General features: G+C 35.4%; 1 protein-coding gene across 4 annotated transcripts in view; it reads right to left on the reverse strand.

Moving 5' to 3' along the window:
• The window catches only part of LOC100247061 (G-type lectin S-receptor-like serine/threonine-protein kinase At4g27290), a 32,963-nt gene extending 16,947 nt beyond the window's left edge, over window positions 1–16,016 (reverse strand). For all 4 annotated transcript variants that reach the window (XR_009465252.1, XM_010645998.3, XM_059735329.1 and 1 more), the window contains exon 1: window positions 14,729–16,016. Coding sequence is in view for 3 of the 4 variants with exons in the window: in XM_010645998.3 (XP_010644300.1) it covers window positions 14,729–16,001 (1,273 nt within the window). In the remaining variant the exon portion in view is untranslated. The remainder of the gene's footprint in view (window positions 1–14,728) is intronic.
• Between the last annotated feature and the right edge of the window lie 1,721 nt (window positions 16,017–17,737).

Consider the following 17,737-nt stretch of genomic DNA (forward strand, 5'->3'; position numbering starts at 1 on the left):
TGATGATGATGATGATGATGATGATAATAATAAATAAATAAATAAATGTGAAAATTGGAATTTTGGAAATTAAATTCGGAAATTGGAAAATTGGAATTTTAGAAATTAAGAATTAAATTTGAAGATCGGAGTTTTGAAGAATTATTTAAAGATGGAATTTTAAAAATAAAATAATAAAATAATAATAATAATAACGAAAATAATAATGATTAAATAAATAAGTGTGGAAATTGGAATTTTGGAATTTGGAAATTAAATTTGGAAATCGAAATTTTGAAGATTCATTTGAAGATAGAATTTTTAAAAATAAATAAATAAATAAACAAAATAATAATAACGAAAATAATGATGATTAAATAAATAAATGTGAAAATTGGGGTTTTGGAAATTGGATATTAAATTCGAAAATTGGAAAATTAGAATTTCATAAATTGAGAATTAAATTTGAAAATCATAATTTTGAAGAATTATTTGATGATGATGATGATGATGATGATCATCATCATCATCATAATAATAATATTAATAATAATAATAATAATAATAATAATAATAATAATAATAATAATAAATGTGAAAATTGGAATTTTGAAAATTAAGTTCGGAAATTGAAAAATTGGAATTTCAAAATTTGAGAATTAAATTTGGAAATCGGAATTTTGAATAATTATTTGATGATGATGATGATGATCATAATAATAATAATAATAATAATAATAATAAATAAATAAATAAATGTGAAAATTGGAATTTTGGAAATTGGAAATTAAATTCGGAAATTGAAAAATTGGAATTTCATAAATTGATAATTAAATTTAGGAACCAGAATTTTGAAGAATTATTTGATGATAATAATATTAATAATAATAGTAATAGTAATAGTAATGATAATAATAAATAAATGTGAAAATTGGAATTTTGGAAATTGGAAATTAAGTTAAAAATTTGGAAAATTGGAATTTCAAAAATTGAGAATTAAATTTGGAAATCGGAATTTTGAAGAATTATTTAAAAATGGAATTTTTTTAAAAATAAATAAATAAATAAATAATACTAAAAATAATAATAATGATTAAATAAATAAATATGAAAATTGGAATTATGGAAATTAATTTTGAAAGAAATTGCAATTTTGGAAATTAATTGAGAATTGGAGTTTTGAAAATTAAATTTAAGAATTATAATTTTCGAAGATTAAAGTTTTGAAAATTAAACTTAAAAATTGAGGTTTTGAAAAATTAAATTTAAAAAATGAAATTTTGGGAATTTATTTGAAAATGGAGTCCTTAAAAAAAATTGAATTTGGAAATTGTAATTTTTGAAAATTTAATTTGAAGATTGAAGTGATTGAAAATCCAGAATTTTTGAAAGTTAATTTAAAAAAAAAATGGTGAAACGTGAGTATAAAGGCTTAAAAAAGGTGTATGGGCATATGTGCCCTATGGATGGCCCACCAAAAGTCCTCCATTGACTTTACAACCATAAAATGATTCCCAAGCAAGAAAAACCATTAATGGCTCTGAGAGCCTTCATTTCATACATGTTGCCCCCATTTTCAACATACTCATGAGGAATATCAATAACAAAAGGTCCAGATGTGCACAAACTAGCTTATCTATTGCAGTGCAGAGCCTTGAACTAGAGCGCATGAAAACATCGCTTTGATCAGATTTTCTGCCACCTCTTCCTCTTCTCCTTCTTCTATTTTTTTTATGAAGGCGAGGTTTGGCTATGAGGTTTGGCGTTCTGAGGTTCGTGTAGCAGCGCTCCAAGCCATCTCTCTCATCCACTCTCACTCACTCTCATTGATAGAAAACTAGGAAGATGATAAAAAGTTGCCACTAAAATCTAGATTACCTACTATCGACTAAAATTTGAATAACTCAGCTTAAATGTCTCCCCTATAAATGGAAATGAAAAGAAATAGAAGAAACCCAACAACCATCCTTAATAATCAAAATGAATCTCAAATGTCAACAAGTGATGGAAGAAAATAATGCGAAAATGGAAGAAGATGAAGTATACGGGAACTACACCTGGTGGGATTCGCTTAAGCGCTAATGCTCGATTTCCAGTGCTTCGCTACCTTCTCCTCCACAGCACAAGTTCGTTCCCTCTTCAGCTTTCACTCCAACTCCCCAAAATCCTTCCCAAAAAGCCCCTGAAAAATCCTCATTTTCTTTGTTTTTCTCCCAGCTAAAAGTCCCCCCCTCCCCCTCCCCCCAGTCCTGAACCAAAAATCCCCACCTAGTTCTCTTCCTTTTTCTCTCTCAATCTTTGTTTTTCTCCTACCTCTTTTTCCATTTGGTTTTCTTGCTCTGTTTTCATACTCCACTCTCAAATTTCAGTCTCTCCCCTTCCTCTCTCTCTCTATGAAAAGCTCACTCAACTATATATCTTCTTTTTTTTCTCCAAAACCTCTCCATACCCTCTACAGCTCCTACAGTTTTCCTTTTTCCCGAAATCTCACTCCCCTCCGATCATTTCCTGTAGCTGTCTCTGTAAGTCCCCTCTAGCAGCCCAAAACAGCCCATTCTCAGTCCCATCTGGCCGCCCAAAGCAGGCCACACATAGTCCTCTCTTGCTGCCACAACGCCTCATCCTCGGGGTGGCAAAAAAAAAAAAAAAAACTCCTATCCAAGGGGGTCTACATAGACATTTTAAAGTTATTTTGTTAAAGAATTTGATATGTATATGATTTATTATATTTGATAATAATATTATATGCATCGATAAAAAATATGTATTTTATAAGTGTATATTTATTATTAAATTACAGCAAATATTATTTCATAATAATATTGTGATATTTTATTATAATATATCTAATTTTAAAATATATTGAATATTAAAATTAAGACCCATTTAATTTAATTATATTAAGTGATATAAAGTAAATGATGATATGTATATAATTTTTTAATATTTAATAATCTATTAATAATATTAAAAACACTATGAAGAAAATTATGATAATAATTTTTATATTTTTTTGTAATCAATTAAATAAAATAATTTCCATTTAATCATATATTGGTAAAATATAATTACCAAGTGTAGAACCTCAGGCGCTACCAACTCTCCTAAAAGCAATTGTTGTTAGGAAATGCGCATACCCTAACCTTATAGTGCATTCACCCAAGTGCCTACGGCGAACACAAGGAGAGTTGATGGGCGCGGCCAACCCTCCGATCTGCCAACAATCTCTCCCCCAGCGACACCCCTGGGGTTCAAACCCGTGACCTCGACTCTGATACCAATTGAGAAAACAAATGTTATTCTTAATTAAGAAAAACACCCAAAATGGGGGGAGAGGGGGTGAATTGGGTTTTTAAAATCTTTTCAATCACATTCTCCTAATCGGGTTTTGATGATAACAAATCATGGTTAAGTGACTAATTGGTTTAATGGTTAAGAATCTCAGGCATAAACTCGAAAATTCATCAAATAACTAAATGGATACAAGATCGAGATGCTTGGAAGACTTGTGATCATAGGAAACTAATGTAAGATGAATGCATGAGTGCACTTAGAATTTTCACACGTTTCATGCATCTTAGAAAACTCGGTTTATTCTTTAAAACTTCGATTTCATTAAAACCCGAGTTTTTAACTAATGTACTTTAGGCAAAATATTTTTCTTAATTAAGTATAACCTTTGTTTTCTCATCAAGGAGTAAACTTTCCCTAGGCTACAAAAATCAAAGGCAAGCATTTTTTAGCTTGACTATAGTAGGCGTCATTTAACTAGACTTGGAGCGCCCTTTTTTCTTTTCTTTTTTTTTATTGGAGAACTTTGATTGGAGTAGTTGGAGCTGGTGTCGTTTTTGAGAGGTTTGAATGGAATAGGAAGAGTCAATTTTTTTGGAAAAAACGGTGATAAATTGTCATCTCAATCGATTTTCCAAATAAATCGCTAATTAATCAGCTATCACCGAAATTTCAGCGATTTTTCATTGAAATTTAACAATTTTTTTATATATATTGCCTCTCCAACATATCAACCTCCATTTTGCTTCACCGATCACAAAAACCCGAAATTTCAGAGAAATTTTACCAAAAAAAAAGAACGAAATTTTCATCCCTGGTCATAACTCCTTTTTAGAATTGGTTCTTCCTTCCTCCGTTACGTTTGATAACAACTTCCCTCATATTCTCTTTTCTTGCAAGCAAAACTCCACTCATATATTTGTAAGACATCAATGTAAAAACATAGCATTTTATTCTCTTGAATTTTCATCACTCTTGTGGTATCGAAGCAGTGGGCTCTCATGAGCAATCCATTTTTTTCATGTGTCCTTCAAATAGCCTCATTGAAAACCATGGTTGTAAGCACCTCTTCTGTTGTTGTGGAGAATGTTGGAACTGCCAATCCCAACAAGTTAATCTCCATCAATACCACTGTATAATTGTTGTTGAAACTTTCTCCCAATAATTATCCATTTTTGTGCAATTTCACTCCTTACTGCTATGATGTGATCTACTAGGGTATGTTGAGGGAATGTTTCATTATCCACTGGCAATCTTTGCATCACTTTCCTATGCACACCATTATATCTCTCATCTCTACTGCCACGATATATAATTAAGCATAGATTGAGTTGGCAACCTTGTGTGTCAATTGGTTTAAATTCCGAATTGTGGATCTTAAGGACAAGCTTACCTTTGCAAATAAATGAGACAAAATTGTTACTGAGTACATGCATATAGTGCACAATGGATGGATTGGCTGTTGTCAATGTTTATATTAATAATGATGATCTCCAACTTCATGTTCTTCGTGATCTTAGGAAGGAATGCAAAGATGTTTGCACTATAGTTTGAAATCGTAGATTCTCATGACCTTTGAAGAGTTTCATGATGCATTGATTGAACATGAAAGCTCCCTTAAAGGAAAAGAAGCTCACTCAAACAACTCATCTTTCACTACCAATTACTCTAAAAGATAAAGGCAACCCATCAATCCCTGATCCAAGGGATCCTACAACAAAGTTGGTCAATCTAAAGGCACCATGAACCCAACTTCTGATCATGGGCATACACATCAAAACTGCAATAAGAACCACTTCAAGCCTCAATCTAATATGGTGTGTCAATTATGACAAACCTAGTCACAATGTCAAACACTACTATTGAATTTGAGGGTATTTACTTAAAGCATCATAAGCTAATTATACCACTTAAATTAGCAAGTCATATCCTTATAATTGGTTGACTGACTCCAAGGCATTGCACAACATCACCTTCAATGCCAACAATTTGGGAACTCATTCTAAGTTTAATGGGAATGATGATTGTTAGGAACCCCGGATTGTTCCATTCCTTAACCCCAAATCATATAGGGTGCATGCATTTATCCCTAAGGCTCTTTAGATTTGACAAAATGGAAAAACATGATGTCAAAAACTAATATGATTAAATCTAGAGAATGTTGAAATTATACCTACAATCTAGATGTTCTCAGATCCATTCCAAACCAATGAAGTCCTCAAAACTATTATAGAGATCGTTTATCCAATGTTCTTTCACTCAATCTCTCTTCGCATAAATCCAAGCACGAGAAAAGTGTAGGCTTTTCTTTTCTTCCTTAAAGGAGACTAAGGTTTCTCTCTGGTGGTTCTCTGGTAAACAGAATGACGAAAAAATTTTAAAGCCCTAACCCTTGAGAGGGTATTTATAAGCATCCCTATGGGCTTAAGTGACTTGAACTTAAATTGAGTTTGGGTCACCTAATCCAGCCCACCTAGGTCCTAATTAATGAATTAGTCATATTGAACTTCAATTAATTAATTAGCTCAATCTAAGAAGTCAATTTACAAGATATAGTGAAACCTTGCACGTACTTTTACTAAAATGTTTTTATGTACACTTATGAACAAGAAATCCAAATCCTTTACATAAAATGTCTCCATAAATTAGGAGCTCGAGCGAGGACCACTACGACCCATAAGAAAATACTAGATCCCTCAAAATCCAATCCTGAAGTTGATTCAACACTGTACTAAGGAGAATCAAGTGCACTCTAATATCTTATGAAACTACAACAAGATGAAGTCCGAGTCCATGACTTACTATCAATTGCATGTGGGTTATCCGTCAACTAGTGTCTGTAATCTAAAAAAGTAGTGTTATCAAAACCTATCAAGTTGGTTCTCCAATCTTTGAGTTATAGATCATTCTATTATGTGATCAATTGATATGCTCCAACTTGAATTAGCATATGTTAAATTCCATTTAAAGAATTTTTATGATCATAGTCTTCCTAATCACATGTTCTTTTGATCACTTAAGGGATACCGTCTCAATTCCATGAGATATCATGGTACCTTTATTAAAAATATCTATTGTCACCAACCTCCATCAACAATAATCCAATCCATATGGATATAAAACTACATTAAGGTCTTACTCATAGGTCAAAGTCTCCTATTAATTTTAGTACAGGTTCAATATGCCCTCAATGTTAAGATTCCTTTAGTAGCTTGGTGAATCATGATAGTCAATAGTCTTATGTCATGATTCACTGTAGGTCATGTCTAATGTGTAATCATACACACAAATATACTCACCATGGGAAATCAACCTTGACAATCAAGATATGTCATCCTTTCAATTAGGAGGTAGTGTAATATAGTCTCTACTTAATTGCCCAAATCCATTAATAGATTATATATAAACAACTTATTATCTTGTAAAAAAACTCATGACTTGTATTCTTTATGCAACTCGTGATACATCTAAGTCATGTACAATGCAAATTATATGAGTATATATGCTCAAATAACCAATTAATACATAAAGGACCATTGAATAGCATTCCATCGTCAAACACGCAATTGTACAACTAAAACATTCTTCACAAGTAGTTGTGGCAATCCACTAGTATCAATCTTATAACAAAAATTACCTTTGAAAGGGTCATCAACACTCTTCCATGATGGCAACTACCTATTCAGGCTTGTTACTCTATTTCTTTGAAACTTCATGCCTGGTGGAAAAGTATCGCATGGATATTCAGAACTTTGCCATTGGAAATTTTTTAGGTCCCTCTCATTGCCATTTTTCATAACAAGATTTCTAAATTCCAAAAGTTGACTATTTAGATCCTGTGCAGAATGTGATGAATTAGAATTCCAAAGAATTCTATTAGCATAATTGATAACAACAAGAATTCCCAATTGAGTGACCTTTAAAACTCCTATTGAATGCTTTAGTGGACTTTCTCTATTGGTAACCCATACCACATGCTTCTAGGCTTTCTTGTATAATATCCCCAAGTATCGGTTCTTAGACCTACCTAGATTGAAGAAACCCAGTTCAAAGCTCCCACCAACTATAGTGATGATCTCACCATCTCTAATGAGTTGATTTACAATTATGGTGCCTACTACAATGGAGATTCTTAAGAGGGAGAATACATAGGAAAAGAAAACTACAAACTGTTGTAAGAGCATAGATCCATGGGTGCTTCCCAAGTCTCCTTATCTTTTCTTTTTGCCTCCACATCCCTAAGATTTGGCATTTCCTTCAAACATAACAATCAATCTCGTTTCCTATTGGTAGGCCATAGCTCTAGATATCTATCAATATGAATAGTCAATTCTTTTCTTTGAATGTGTAGTCAATTTTATTAGGTGGTGTGGTCCCTTGAATTGAATATTTGTTACATTCAAATCTTTTCTATGATTGCGTAATCCATACTATTAGGTGGTACAAAAATAACAGTGGGGTCCATCTATCAGTGGATTGAATGTCTAAATTTGATTTTTTATACCTCTTAAAATGGACAAGGGATTAGTTTATACCTTGAAGGCACCTATGGACTTTCCTTATGGCCAATCTCACCTCTTCTGTAGAAGAATTACAAGGTGAAGTAAAGACCAAGAACAGAAAGACTGTTTCAGGGATTCTCTTTCCTTGTCAAGATTTCCAAGAGATAAAAATGCATACAGGGAAAGTTTAAATGCTACAAACAGCTTGTATTATTAAATTTTAATTAATACTTATGAATGGCTTCCATAATACTAACCAACAGGCAAAGATTAATCAGCTGAAACTGGCCCTCGCTTGTCAGGGTACGAATGTGGCCCCAACACATTCCCTTGAGAGAAAAGACCAGGCTCATTAGGCTGAGGACACGGTTAGGATTCGAGAAAATCTAAAATATCACCCACAAAAAGAAAATTTTTTGCAAATCCACCTATCATGTATGTAGCACTATTCACCTTCTTGTTCACAGCTAGAAATGATACGCGAGAAGAAAATGTTGGTTCTCCACCATCTATATAACAATGTCTACAAGTTCATAGATTGTCATCAAATTTGAAAAGTTCTTTTTGTAGGTCTCAACGTTGTGAGGTCTATCCTTATATGTAATCACTTTAGTTTCTAAAAAATTTGTTTTTTTTTTCTTTCTTGTGTAAAGGTTATCAGGTTCAAAGGAAAATCAATAGGGTGAAAGATGGGGCTGCCAAACAAGATCAATTACAAGAAGAAATCCATTTAACAAGGAATCTCATCTTTAGGACATGGTGATTTGATTTCAAACAGCAAACTTCCTGCACTTGTGGTAGATAGCAATAGACTTTGTCAAATATTGGAAAAGGCAATTTTAGAACTTCAAGGTGTTTAGACCCAAGTTGTGGATCTCTTAGCCCCTAAAGTAACTTCAATCTCGTTATCATAGCTATGGTACTCCCGAATCATTAACTGGATTGAGGTAAGCTTATCAATTTTATATTGCTCATGCAACTAGAGGTGTCCATTGGGTCGGGCCACCTATTTTGGCCGTGGCACGGCACGGTAAGGCGGGGCCGGGCCGGTACGGCCCAAAAGGAGCAGGCCGTGCTGGGCCTAAAGGAACAGCCTGCGCGGCCCGCCGTGCCCCGCCTTGTATCCAACCGTCTGAACAAGAAGGCTGACAAGAAGTCTTCAACCGTCTGAACAAGATTTTTCCTTGAAAAGAAAATTTGAGTTCAAAACCCTCGTAATTTTCTACATTCAGAAGTGTATCCAAAGCACACAGATGTGGATTATTGATTAAATTTTCTATTATAAAGACTCTCTTCTGAGAAAAAAAAAAAAATCTCTGGAAGTCGTTTTCAGATACCATGTTCGGTGCTAACCTCTCAACTACCCCCTCCATCTTCAATACTAAAGCTTAACCCCTAAGCCTCTCACTCTCTCTCTATCTGGAATCAAGAATTTCCAGAAAAAAAGGCCCAAAAAGAAAGAAGATGAAAGAAGAGCAGCAGCACCTCCACCACCATCACCACCAGCAGAAAAAGATCATCACCGCCAAGAAACTCACTCAACCCACGGCGTCTGTCCTTCTCCTCTTGCTATCAGCTCAGTTCACTCTCCCACCGCCGGGACTGCATCTATCCCCACCGCCGCCGGCGCCGCCGTAGCAGAATCGGACAGCGGCCACTTTGGTGTCACGAGGAGGTGTGGCGACCCAGTTCCCTCAAAGCTCGTTCGGCAAACGATTCTCGACCGGGTCTTCGGTGGCACTTCGCCGTTCGACTGGTTCCCGCCGCCGCACGTGGCCCACCTCCTCAGGCCGAAGAGAATCAAGGGGTGGGCCTCGAACGGAGCCGTTTTCGAAAACCTAATCCGGCGAGTGAAGCCCCGGACAATAATCGAGGTGGGGACGGTCTTGGGCGCGTCAGCGATTCACATGGCACGACTCGGCCCGACCGGGCCCGACACGATTAGCCCGCGGACTTATGGACCGTGTCGAGCCATCTCTTTTCCTTGCATGGGCCGGCCCGGCCTGGCACACTTTTTAAGTGGGCCGTGCTAGCCCAGCACGTTGACCCGTAACTCTACATGCAACGTGTACTACGTATATCGTATGCTATATTTTCACCTTCACTATGCTAATGAATCTGCCAACAATATAATTTAGAAACAACAAAAAAAAATCTAACAAAGTCATGCTAAGTGATGCATACTAATTATGTTTTGTCCTGTCACAAGGATTAAACTGTAATTTAACCTTATAAGTTTAGATTATTTGCTAGACTCTTAAGAATTTTTCAATCTATTTGTTTTTTTGTGTATTTTAGAAATATATGTTTTTTTCTTTTCCAATATTAAATGTCTTTATATTTTCTTTCTGTTTTGTATTATCAAACTCATGTATTTTGTATTAGGTCCTATTCTTGTATGATGGACCACCAAATAGATTCAAGCCATGAGCATTCATAGCAAAACGTTGGGTATTTCTGCATGCTCATATGAAAGGGAGAGGCAGGCATTTCTGGATGCTAGTGCGGATGAGTTTATTGAGAAACCACTCACTCAAAAGTTGGCCTCTGTTACGAGAGAGATCCAAAATGCTTGAAAGAGAGTTGGACCAATAGAGGACTCTCAATATTTGAAGGCATGTTATAAAAAAAATGGTCATTCACGATAGACTTAGGTGGTGTTTGTTTTTTTTACTTTTTACTAAAAGCAATTTGTTTTTAGAATTTAGGTCATTTGTTTTTCTACTTTTTTGTAACTTATTATAAACTTTTTACTAAATAGAAAAAATCAAAATATGTAATTTTTTTTAATATAAAAACTAACATATTGATTTTTTTTTACTTTTTAATACTTAATATAAATAAAATACTACAAAAACAAACAATCTAATATTTAACACTATTAAGCATTAAAGTTCTATTTAAAATTAAGTAAAAAAACAAACACTGTCTTAGCCTTCATTTAAACTTCCCGAGGATACAAGAAAAATTACGAAAATGCTCATACTTTGATTAAACCAGGCTGCCTGTCCGGGAGTTTCATACCAGATCACTTTACAACCTGTCACTCATCTGATGATCCAGTGGAGTAGTCCTTCCATACACTCATATTTTGAAAGGCTTCATGATGACTGAGCTATTAACAAGTTCATAAGTAGATGCATCTCCATTTCTTCAAAAAAAGAAGCATATGTATAGACTGGGTTTGGTGTTAATTGAGGAAACCCTCTAAATTGAACACCATTTCATTGTCAAGAGCAAAATGTCATAGCTGAGCGATTCCTCAGAATTAGTTGTGGAAAGCCATTAGGATCAACCCAATATGTGAAATCACCTTTAATAGGGTCGACATCCGTGCTCTTCCATATGATAGGGAACCCATCCAGACCTGTCACTATGTTTCTTCCAAATTTCATGCCTTGTAGAAGAGTATTGCATGGACAATCAAAACTCTGCCATGGGAAGTTCTCTGGATCACTATCATTTCCAATTTTAATTACAAGATTTTTAAATTCCAAAAGCTGAGCATTTGGACTTTCTGCAGAATGGATTATGCTATTAGCAACACTTGGGAAATGGAAAGAGTTCCCTGGTCCATGACCTTCAAATTCCCGATAAATTGTCTGAGTGGGAATTGTACCAGTCTCCATAGATACTTTCCTGTGTCATATCCCCAAGTCTGAATTTGTGGAATGAATTTATCTGGGCTGAAAAACCCCAGTTTAAAGTTGCCACCTCCTCCAATGATTATCTCACCATCTATAAAGGGCTGATTTACTGTTGACTTAATAGAACAAGACAATTTTGGTTGGTGGACCATGATCAATCAATCATTTTCCCTGGATACATATTCTAGCATTAGGTGGCATGTATTCCCTTCAAATAAATAACAAAATCAATCCCAATTTATAGCTAGAATCTACTTAAATATCACATGTCAGCCCCACAAATTAATTTAGCACATTAGTTATTGTTTGTGGTCATATTTTTCTTCTTTTTTTTACTTGATTCTAACATGTTATGATGGTAATCTCATTAAATTATTTGAAAGAGAAACTAAAACCCTTTTTTAGAAGCAATGAAATATCACGAAAAGTCCAAAAACAAAGTCAAGATTTCCCTAAAAGGTGCTAGTAATAAGCATTTTTGAAAAGAATAGCTTTTATTATAGGGTCAACTTCTATTATTGAACTTATGTACTATGAATAACTATCATCATCCATACAAAAAGCAGTAAAAAAATATTGATCACCTGATAACATCTTAGATGAATCAAGGTTAGAGGAGAAGTTACCAAAAGTAATTTAAGCATGAAACCTAAGCTTATATGGCCACATGTCTAAAGATAACAAAACTCCAATTGATGAAGCTTCATCTATCGAGATTCCAACAATGTGATGGTAGATTGAGTACCAGAGGAAAAATTTGCTTCTATCATATTTCTATCAGTGAAGAAGCAAGGCTCTTTAGGTTGAGGTAATGCACCCTCACCACCCAACATCAGAACCACAGAATGCATGCTTGGTCGATCATCTGGGAAACGTTGCACGCATAATAGGCCCAAATTGATTGTGCGTATAACTTCAGATAGATTGCAGGTGTTCCCCATTGATGCATCAAGAAATTCTAAAGACCTATCTTCTATATAGAGTGTCCATGCCTAAACAATTGAAAAGAGGATTAGCACTTCTTTTATATATTGAAATAAGGAAATATTACCTAATACTTACATGCCCAAGGAGATTAATGTTGCCGTTTGGGTGGTTAAATCCTCTGTTTCTCTTCCCACTTACAATCTCTAACACTAAAACACCAAAACTAAAAACATCGGATTTTGTGGAATACAATCCTTCACTTGCATACTCTGGAGACATATAACCTCTGCAGAAAACCGTTGAAGAAGGGATTAAATTCACAACTAATGAAGATAAGAGAATATACACATCACTAGATATACTTCTTACACTGTTCTAGCTACTGTTGTTGTGTTTGCTTCAGTTTCATTTCCGTCAAAACTTCTTGCTATTCCAAAGTCTGAAATTTTGGGGTTCATTTCATTATCTAGTAAAATGTTTTCTGCTTTGAGATCTCTATGGATTATCCTAAGTCTGGAATCTTGATGAAGATAGAGAAGGCCTCGAGCAATCCCATTGATGATGAGGAAGCGCTTAGGCCAATCTAGTACCACACTTTGCATTTGACCTGTCCATTTTTTTATCATTCAAGTTAACCTGTTCTACTTGGATTGTTGAATATAAATGGAAAATGTTTCAAGAAATAAATGATTTCAAATTCAATGAGAGTTCTTCAAAGCAATGACATGTAAAAACATAAGCGAGTATGATTGAAAGTCATTCTCAATGATTAAAGAACACTATCAAGGGCACACAAATGGATAATAGATTTTAATGTTAGGGATCAAAACCCCTAGTTTTTTAATACAAGAGCCAAAAGATTAGAAAAAATAGAAGAAAGATTTTCTAAAGAAATGAATCTACTATTTATCTTGTTTCCAACAATTTTTCTTGAGGATTGGTCAAATCCATTGTAAATAAAGAATTTTCCTAGCATATGCATAGGAAAAGAGAGAGAGAGAGAGAGAGAGAGTCAATCAAATAGACAAAGAAACTAAAGAGTGGTTTTAGAGAGCCAAACCAAAAATAAACAAGTCTAAGCTTTTGTTGGGCAAGTATTCGTAGATCAACATCCTTTCTCTGCCATGAATGCAGCATCCAAAAAGCTTTACAAGATTTCGATGTTGAAGTTTTGCAATGGATTCAACTTCATTTTTGAACTCTTCTAATCCTTGTCTAGAAGTTTTTGACATCATCTTCACTGCTATTTCTTGTCCCTCTTGCAATATTCCCTGAAAATATTACATTCTTTTTCTTGTGAAAGCTTTGCATATTAAATTAAACTTGTCAATATTCAAAATGAGGAGTAAATTGTTGTAGGGTATACACTTACCTTGTAGACAAGTCCAAAACCACCCTCTCCAAGCTTATTGTCACTAGAAAAGTTAGTGGTGGCATTCAATAATGTATCCAAGTCAAATAATTGTAGCTCTGGATGCTTCCGGCCTTCATTAGTTTCATCTCCTTCTGAACCGTGTTCCATGTATCCTACAAAATGGAGAATGGAATGAAAGATTAAAGAATGCATAAATCCTCTATACAGAAATCATGAACTTGACCCATCTCCAAGCCTAGATCATTTCATCATTTATCAAATCAAGCCAAGTTAATCCCTTTCTCCTTTTTTTTGAGTAATACATAATCAAACAACATGTGGAAGTACTTCTAACTAATGAACCTAGTGATACAAGCACTATGATTTGTTACTTGCCTCTTCTCTTTAGCTGCCTCTTCCTCTTCTTCAACACATACAGGGTCAGAACCAGGCTTAAAAGAACTATTCCTGTAATTGATATAGAGATGACAATGACCTGATTTTTCTTCTTCTCGGAGCTGCTATTTAGGCTTGAAAAAGTATCTTGACACAAATGGAAAGAAATTAAGCAAGTAAGCCAGGAAATAAAATAGACAAACCATAAATTCCTATGAGTAGTAACTATTGATCCAAAATATATTTGTAATTTACAACCATGAAAGCAGAGTTCAAGGAACTGCGGTTGCCATAGGATTTCAAGGCACAAATCAGTTGGTGTATTGGTGTGTTATAGCATCTAGCTTACTATAATTGAAATCTAAAAGAAAAATATTCTAACTTTTGAGTAGACCTCTGCTTTACACTCTAGTCTTCAGAAAAATAAGTATGCTATTCCATGAAATAATGTTCATGGTAGTTAGTCTCAGATTTTTCACATCAGCAACAAAAAGCTTTGAGTCACAAAATCAAGGGATAAAACTAGAGGCATGTATGCAAGGTGAACAACTGATTAAAAACCTTTGAATAAATATACCATGAAATTTGCATCAGATTTATGTTTCTCAAGTAAGAAAAAGAAAAGTTCATACCTAATTCTGATGCAGCCATCCTTACATAAAACTCTTGCCCATTTTGAGTGAAGTCTCTGATGTCAATCAAGTCACCAAACCAGAGCAAGCATCCACTTCCTCCTCCTCTGATATCTGAATTTGCATAAGCAGTGCAAGAGCAGTTCCTTGAGCAGAGAAAAGCACATTCCTTAAGGTTCATGCTTTCATTAAACCAGGAATTCTGCGTGTCTGGAAGTTTCACACCAGAGTACTTTACAAATCCATCACCCTTCTGACAATCCAGTGGATTGCTTCGAACACATCCCTTTGACCAATCTGCCATGTCCCAATTGCTTTGGAACTTTGGCCTAAATCCTTTCATACACTCACATTTTGGAGATTGGTCAATCTTGCAGATTCCATATGCTCCACATATTGCATAATTGTCACAGTCATCCCTCTGTGCAGTTGAGTAAAGAGTCCAGTCATATTTTTTATCAGTCCATGTGAACCTTCGTGAATAACCATCAGGAGTTAACACAAGCCTCATAATAACAGAGCTGTTAACAAGAGAATAAATAATATATATCTCCTTTTCATTAGAAACAAAAACAAATGTATAAACTGAGTTGTTTGTTAATTGAGGTATTCCACTATATCGAACACCATTCCATGGTCCACCACGAAACTTTACAGCTAAACCATTCCACAAAAATAGTTGTGGAAACCCACTTAGATCAATCCCATAAGTAAAATTACCTTTAGAAGGGTCATCAGCACTCTTCCACGATGACAGGTACCGATCCAGGCCTGTTACTCTATTCCTTCCGAGCTTCATGCCCGGTAGAAGAGTATCGCATGGGTAATCAAAACTCTGCCATAGGAAGTTTTCTGGATCACCATCATTACCATTTCTCATAACAAGATTTCCAGACTCCAAAAGCTGAGCTTTTGGATCCTGTGCAGAACGTGATGAAGTAGTATTCCAAAGAATTCCATTAGTACCGTTGACCACAACAAGAATTCCCTGCTGAGTGACCTTTAAAACTCCTGATGAATCAGTTAATGGATTTTCCCTATTGCCAACCCATACTACCGTCCCAGTAGCCATTTTCTTGTACCATATCCCCAAGTATCGATTCTTGGAATTACCTGGACTGAAGAAACCCAGTTCAAAGCTCCCATCCGCTGAAATGATGGTCTCACCATCTCTAATGGGTTGATTTACAGTTATGGTGTCAACTGCAATGGAAAATCTTAAGAGGGAGAATACATTGGAGAAGACAAATACAACTGTTGTAAGAGCATTCATAGTTGTTCCTAGATAAAGAATGCCTGCGCTTTTAGGTGCTTTCCAAGTCTTCTTATATTTTTCTTTCCCTGTAAGATTTGGCATAGGCTGCTTCATACAGCAAAGTCAATGTAACTTTCCATTGGTCATTCATAGCTCCGGAAATCATTTCCTTCCATTTTTTTTTATTGGTATTCGGTGCTGTCTCTTGAGTTAAATATATGAATGATTTGTTTGACCAAATTTTTAATTTTCTATACCTCTTAAAATGGACTAGAGAGTAGTTTATACAACAATGTATGACCAATCTCACCTCTTCGTTTGAAGCGCATTACAAGTTGAAGTAAAGACCAATAACAGAATGTCCGCTGGAGCAACTCTCTTTCCTTGTCATAGTTTACAGGACAGATCAGTCACAACTCATATGCAGAGAATATTCATGTAGTCCAGTTTCTAATTTGGGCCCGACTGACTGGCCCAAATGACACGCCCGCAGGCTTTTTGGATTCTCTAGTGTCTCGTTCTTTACCAACTTTGGAACGATCCCCACGCGGCTCATTAGACTCACATTTATATGGGTGTATAGACTTGTCTACACCTTTGATATTGAAATCAACCTTTGAGCGAAGTCATCGCAGTCGGCCAGACCTGTGTGGAAGTTGAATATGCTTCTCCGAGCATAAAAATCAAAAAGGGGTATAAAAATTGAGAAGGGGACTACTTTGTTGTCTCACGAGTCCCGAGGCTCCCTGAGCATCGATGACTTGTTGTAGTGATTTGTCCCACTCATATATTACGGAAAAGCTTGTAAATGAGTTTTGAGATACTTGCATGGGAGTATTGATCATGGCCTGCACATTCAATCAGCTTCTGGATTCAGTCTCACTAGCTTCTCAGATGTTGATTGGATCAGTTGTGTGGTCCATCTCTTGGTCCTAAAATTGTCTCATGGAGTTCACGTGAGCAAAAGGTCGCTGCAAGGTCCAACACTGAGTCTTGATACAAAGCATTGGCTCACGCGGCAGCAGAGGTGACCTGGTTACAAGCTTACTAAAAGAGCTACAATTCCCTAGTTCTTCGTGTCCCGTAATCTGGTGTGATAACAATAGGGTAGCTTGCATTACTGCAAAACTAGTTGCACATGCTCGCACCAAACAAATGGAAGCAGATGTCCATTTTGTACGTGACAAAGTGCTGCAGAAAGAATTAGACATTCGGTATGTACCTACAAAAGATCAGGTAGCTGACATACTAACAAAGCCCTTATCCCTGTTCAACATCCTTAAGGTCAAGCTCAACGTGATGGTGTCCCCATTTCACTTGAGGTAGCATGTTGACAGAATGTTTCAGAACAATATAAGTTTCGGAGTTAATTGAGGTTAGCTTTAACAGTTCCACAGTTGGTGGGGGTTAGCTTTCGAATTAGGTAAAAGAAAGAATCGGTTAGAGTCTCCAACCAATTTGTAATCTTCCCTATAGAAAGGAAAAGAGAGAAACAAGAAACAGAGGTCTGTTGTATTTCTCCCATGCCGTGATTTTATCTCCCATGTTCTGCTCTGTTTTTCAGTCTCAACATATTATCTCCTGTGAAAAACATCCTAACAGGCCCAGATTCAAGAGGCATGTTCATGCATTCATTCTGCAACATCTTTAACTCTAACTGAAAGCTAAAACAACAAAATGTTGAAGCTTTATGTGGACCAGAGCTACACTTCAGATAATAGGTGCTTTATATATAAGAAACTCTTTTCCTCTTT

The sequence above is a fragment of the Vitis vinifera genome, chromosome 19, assembly GCF_030704535.1.
Source record: "Vitis vinifera cultivar Pinot Noir 40024 chromosome 19, ASM3070453v1".
Taxonomy (NCBI): domain Eukaryota; kingdom Viridiplantae; phylum Streptophyta; class Magnoliopsida; order Vitales; family Vitaceae; genus Vitis; species Vitis vinifera.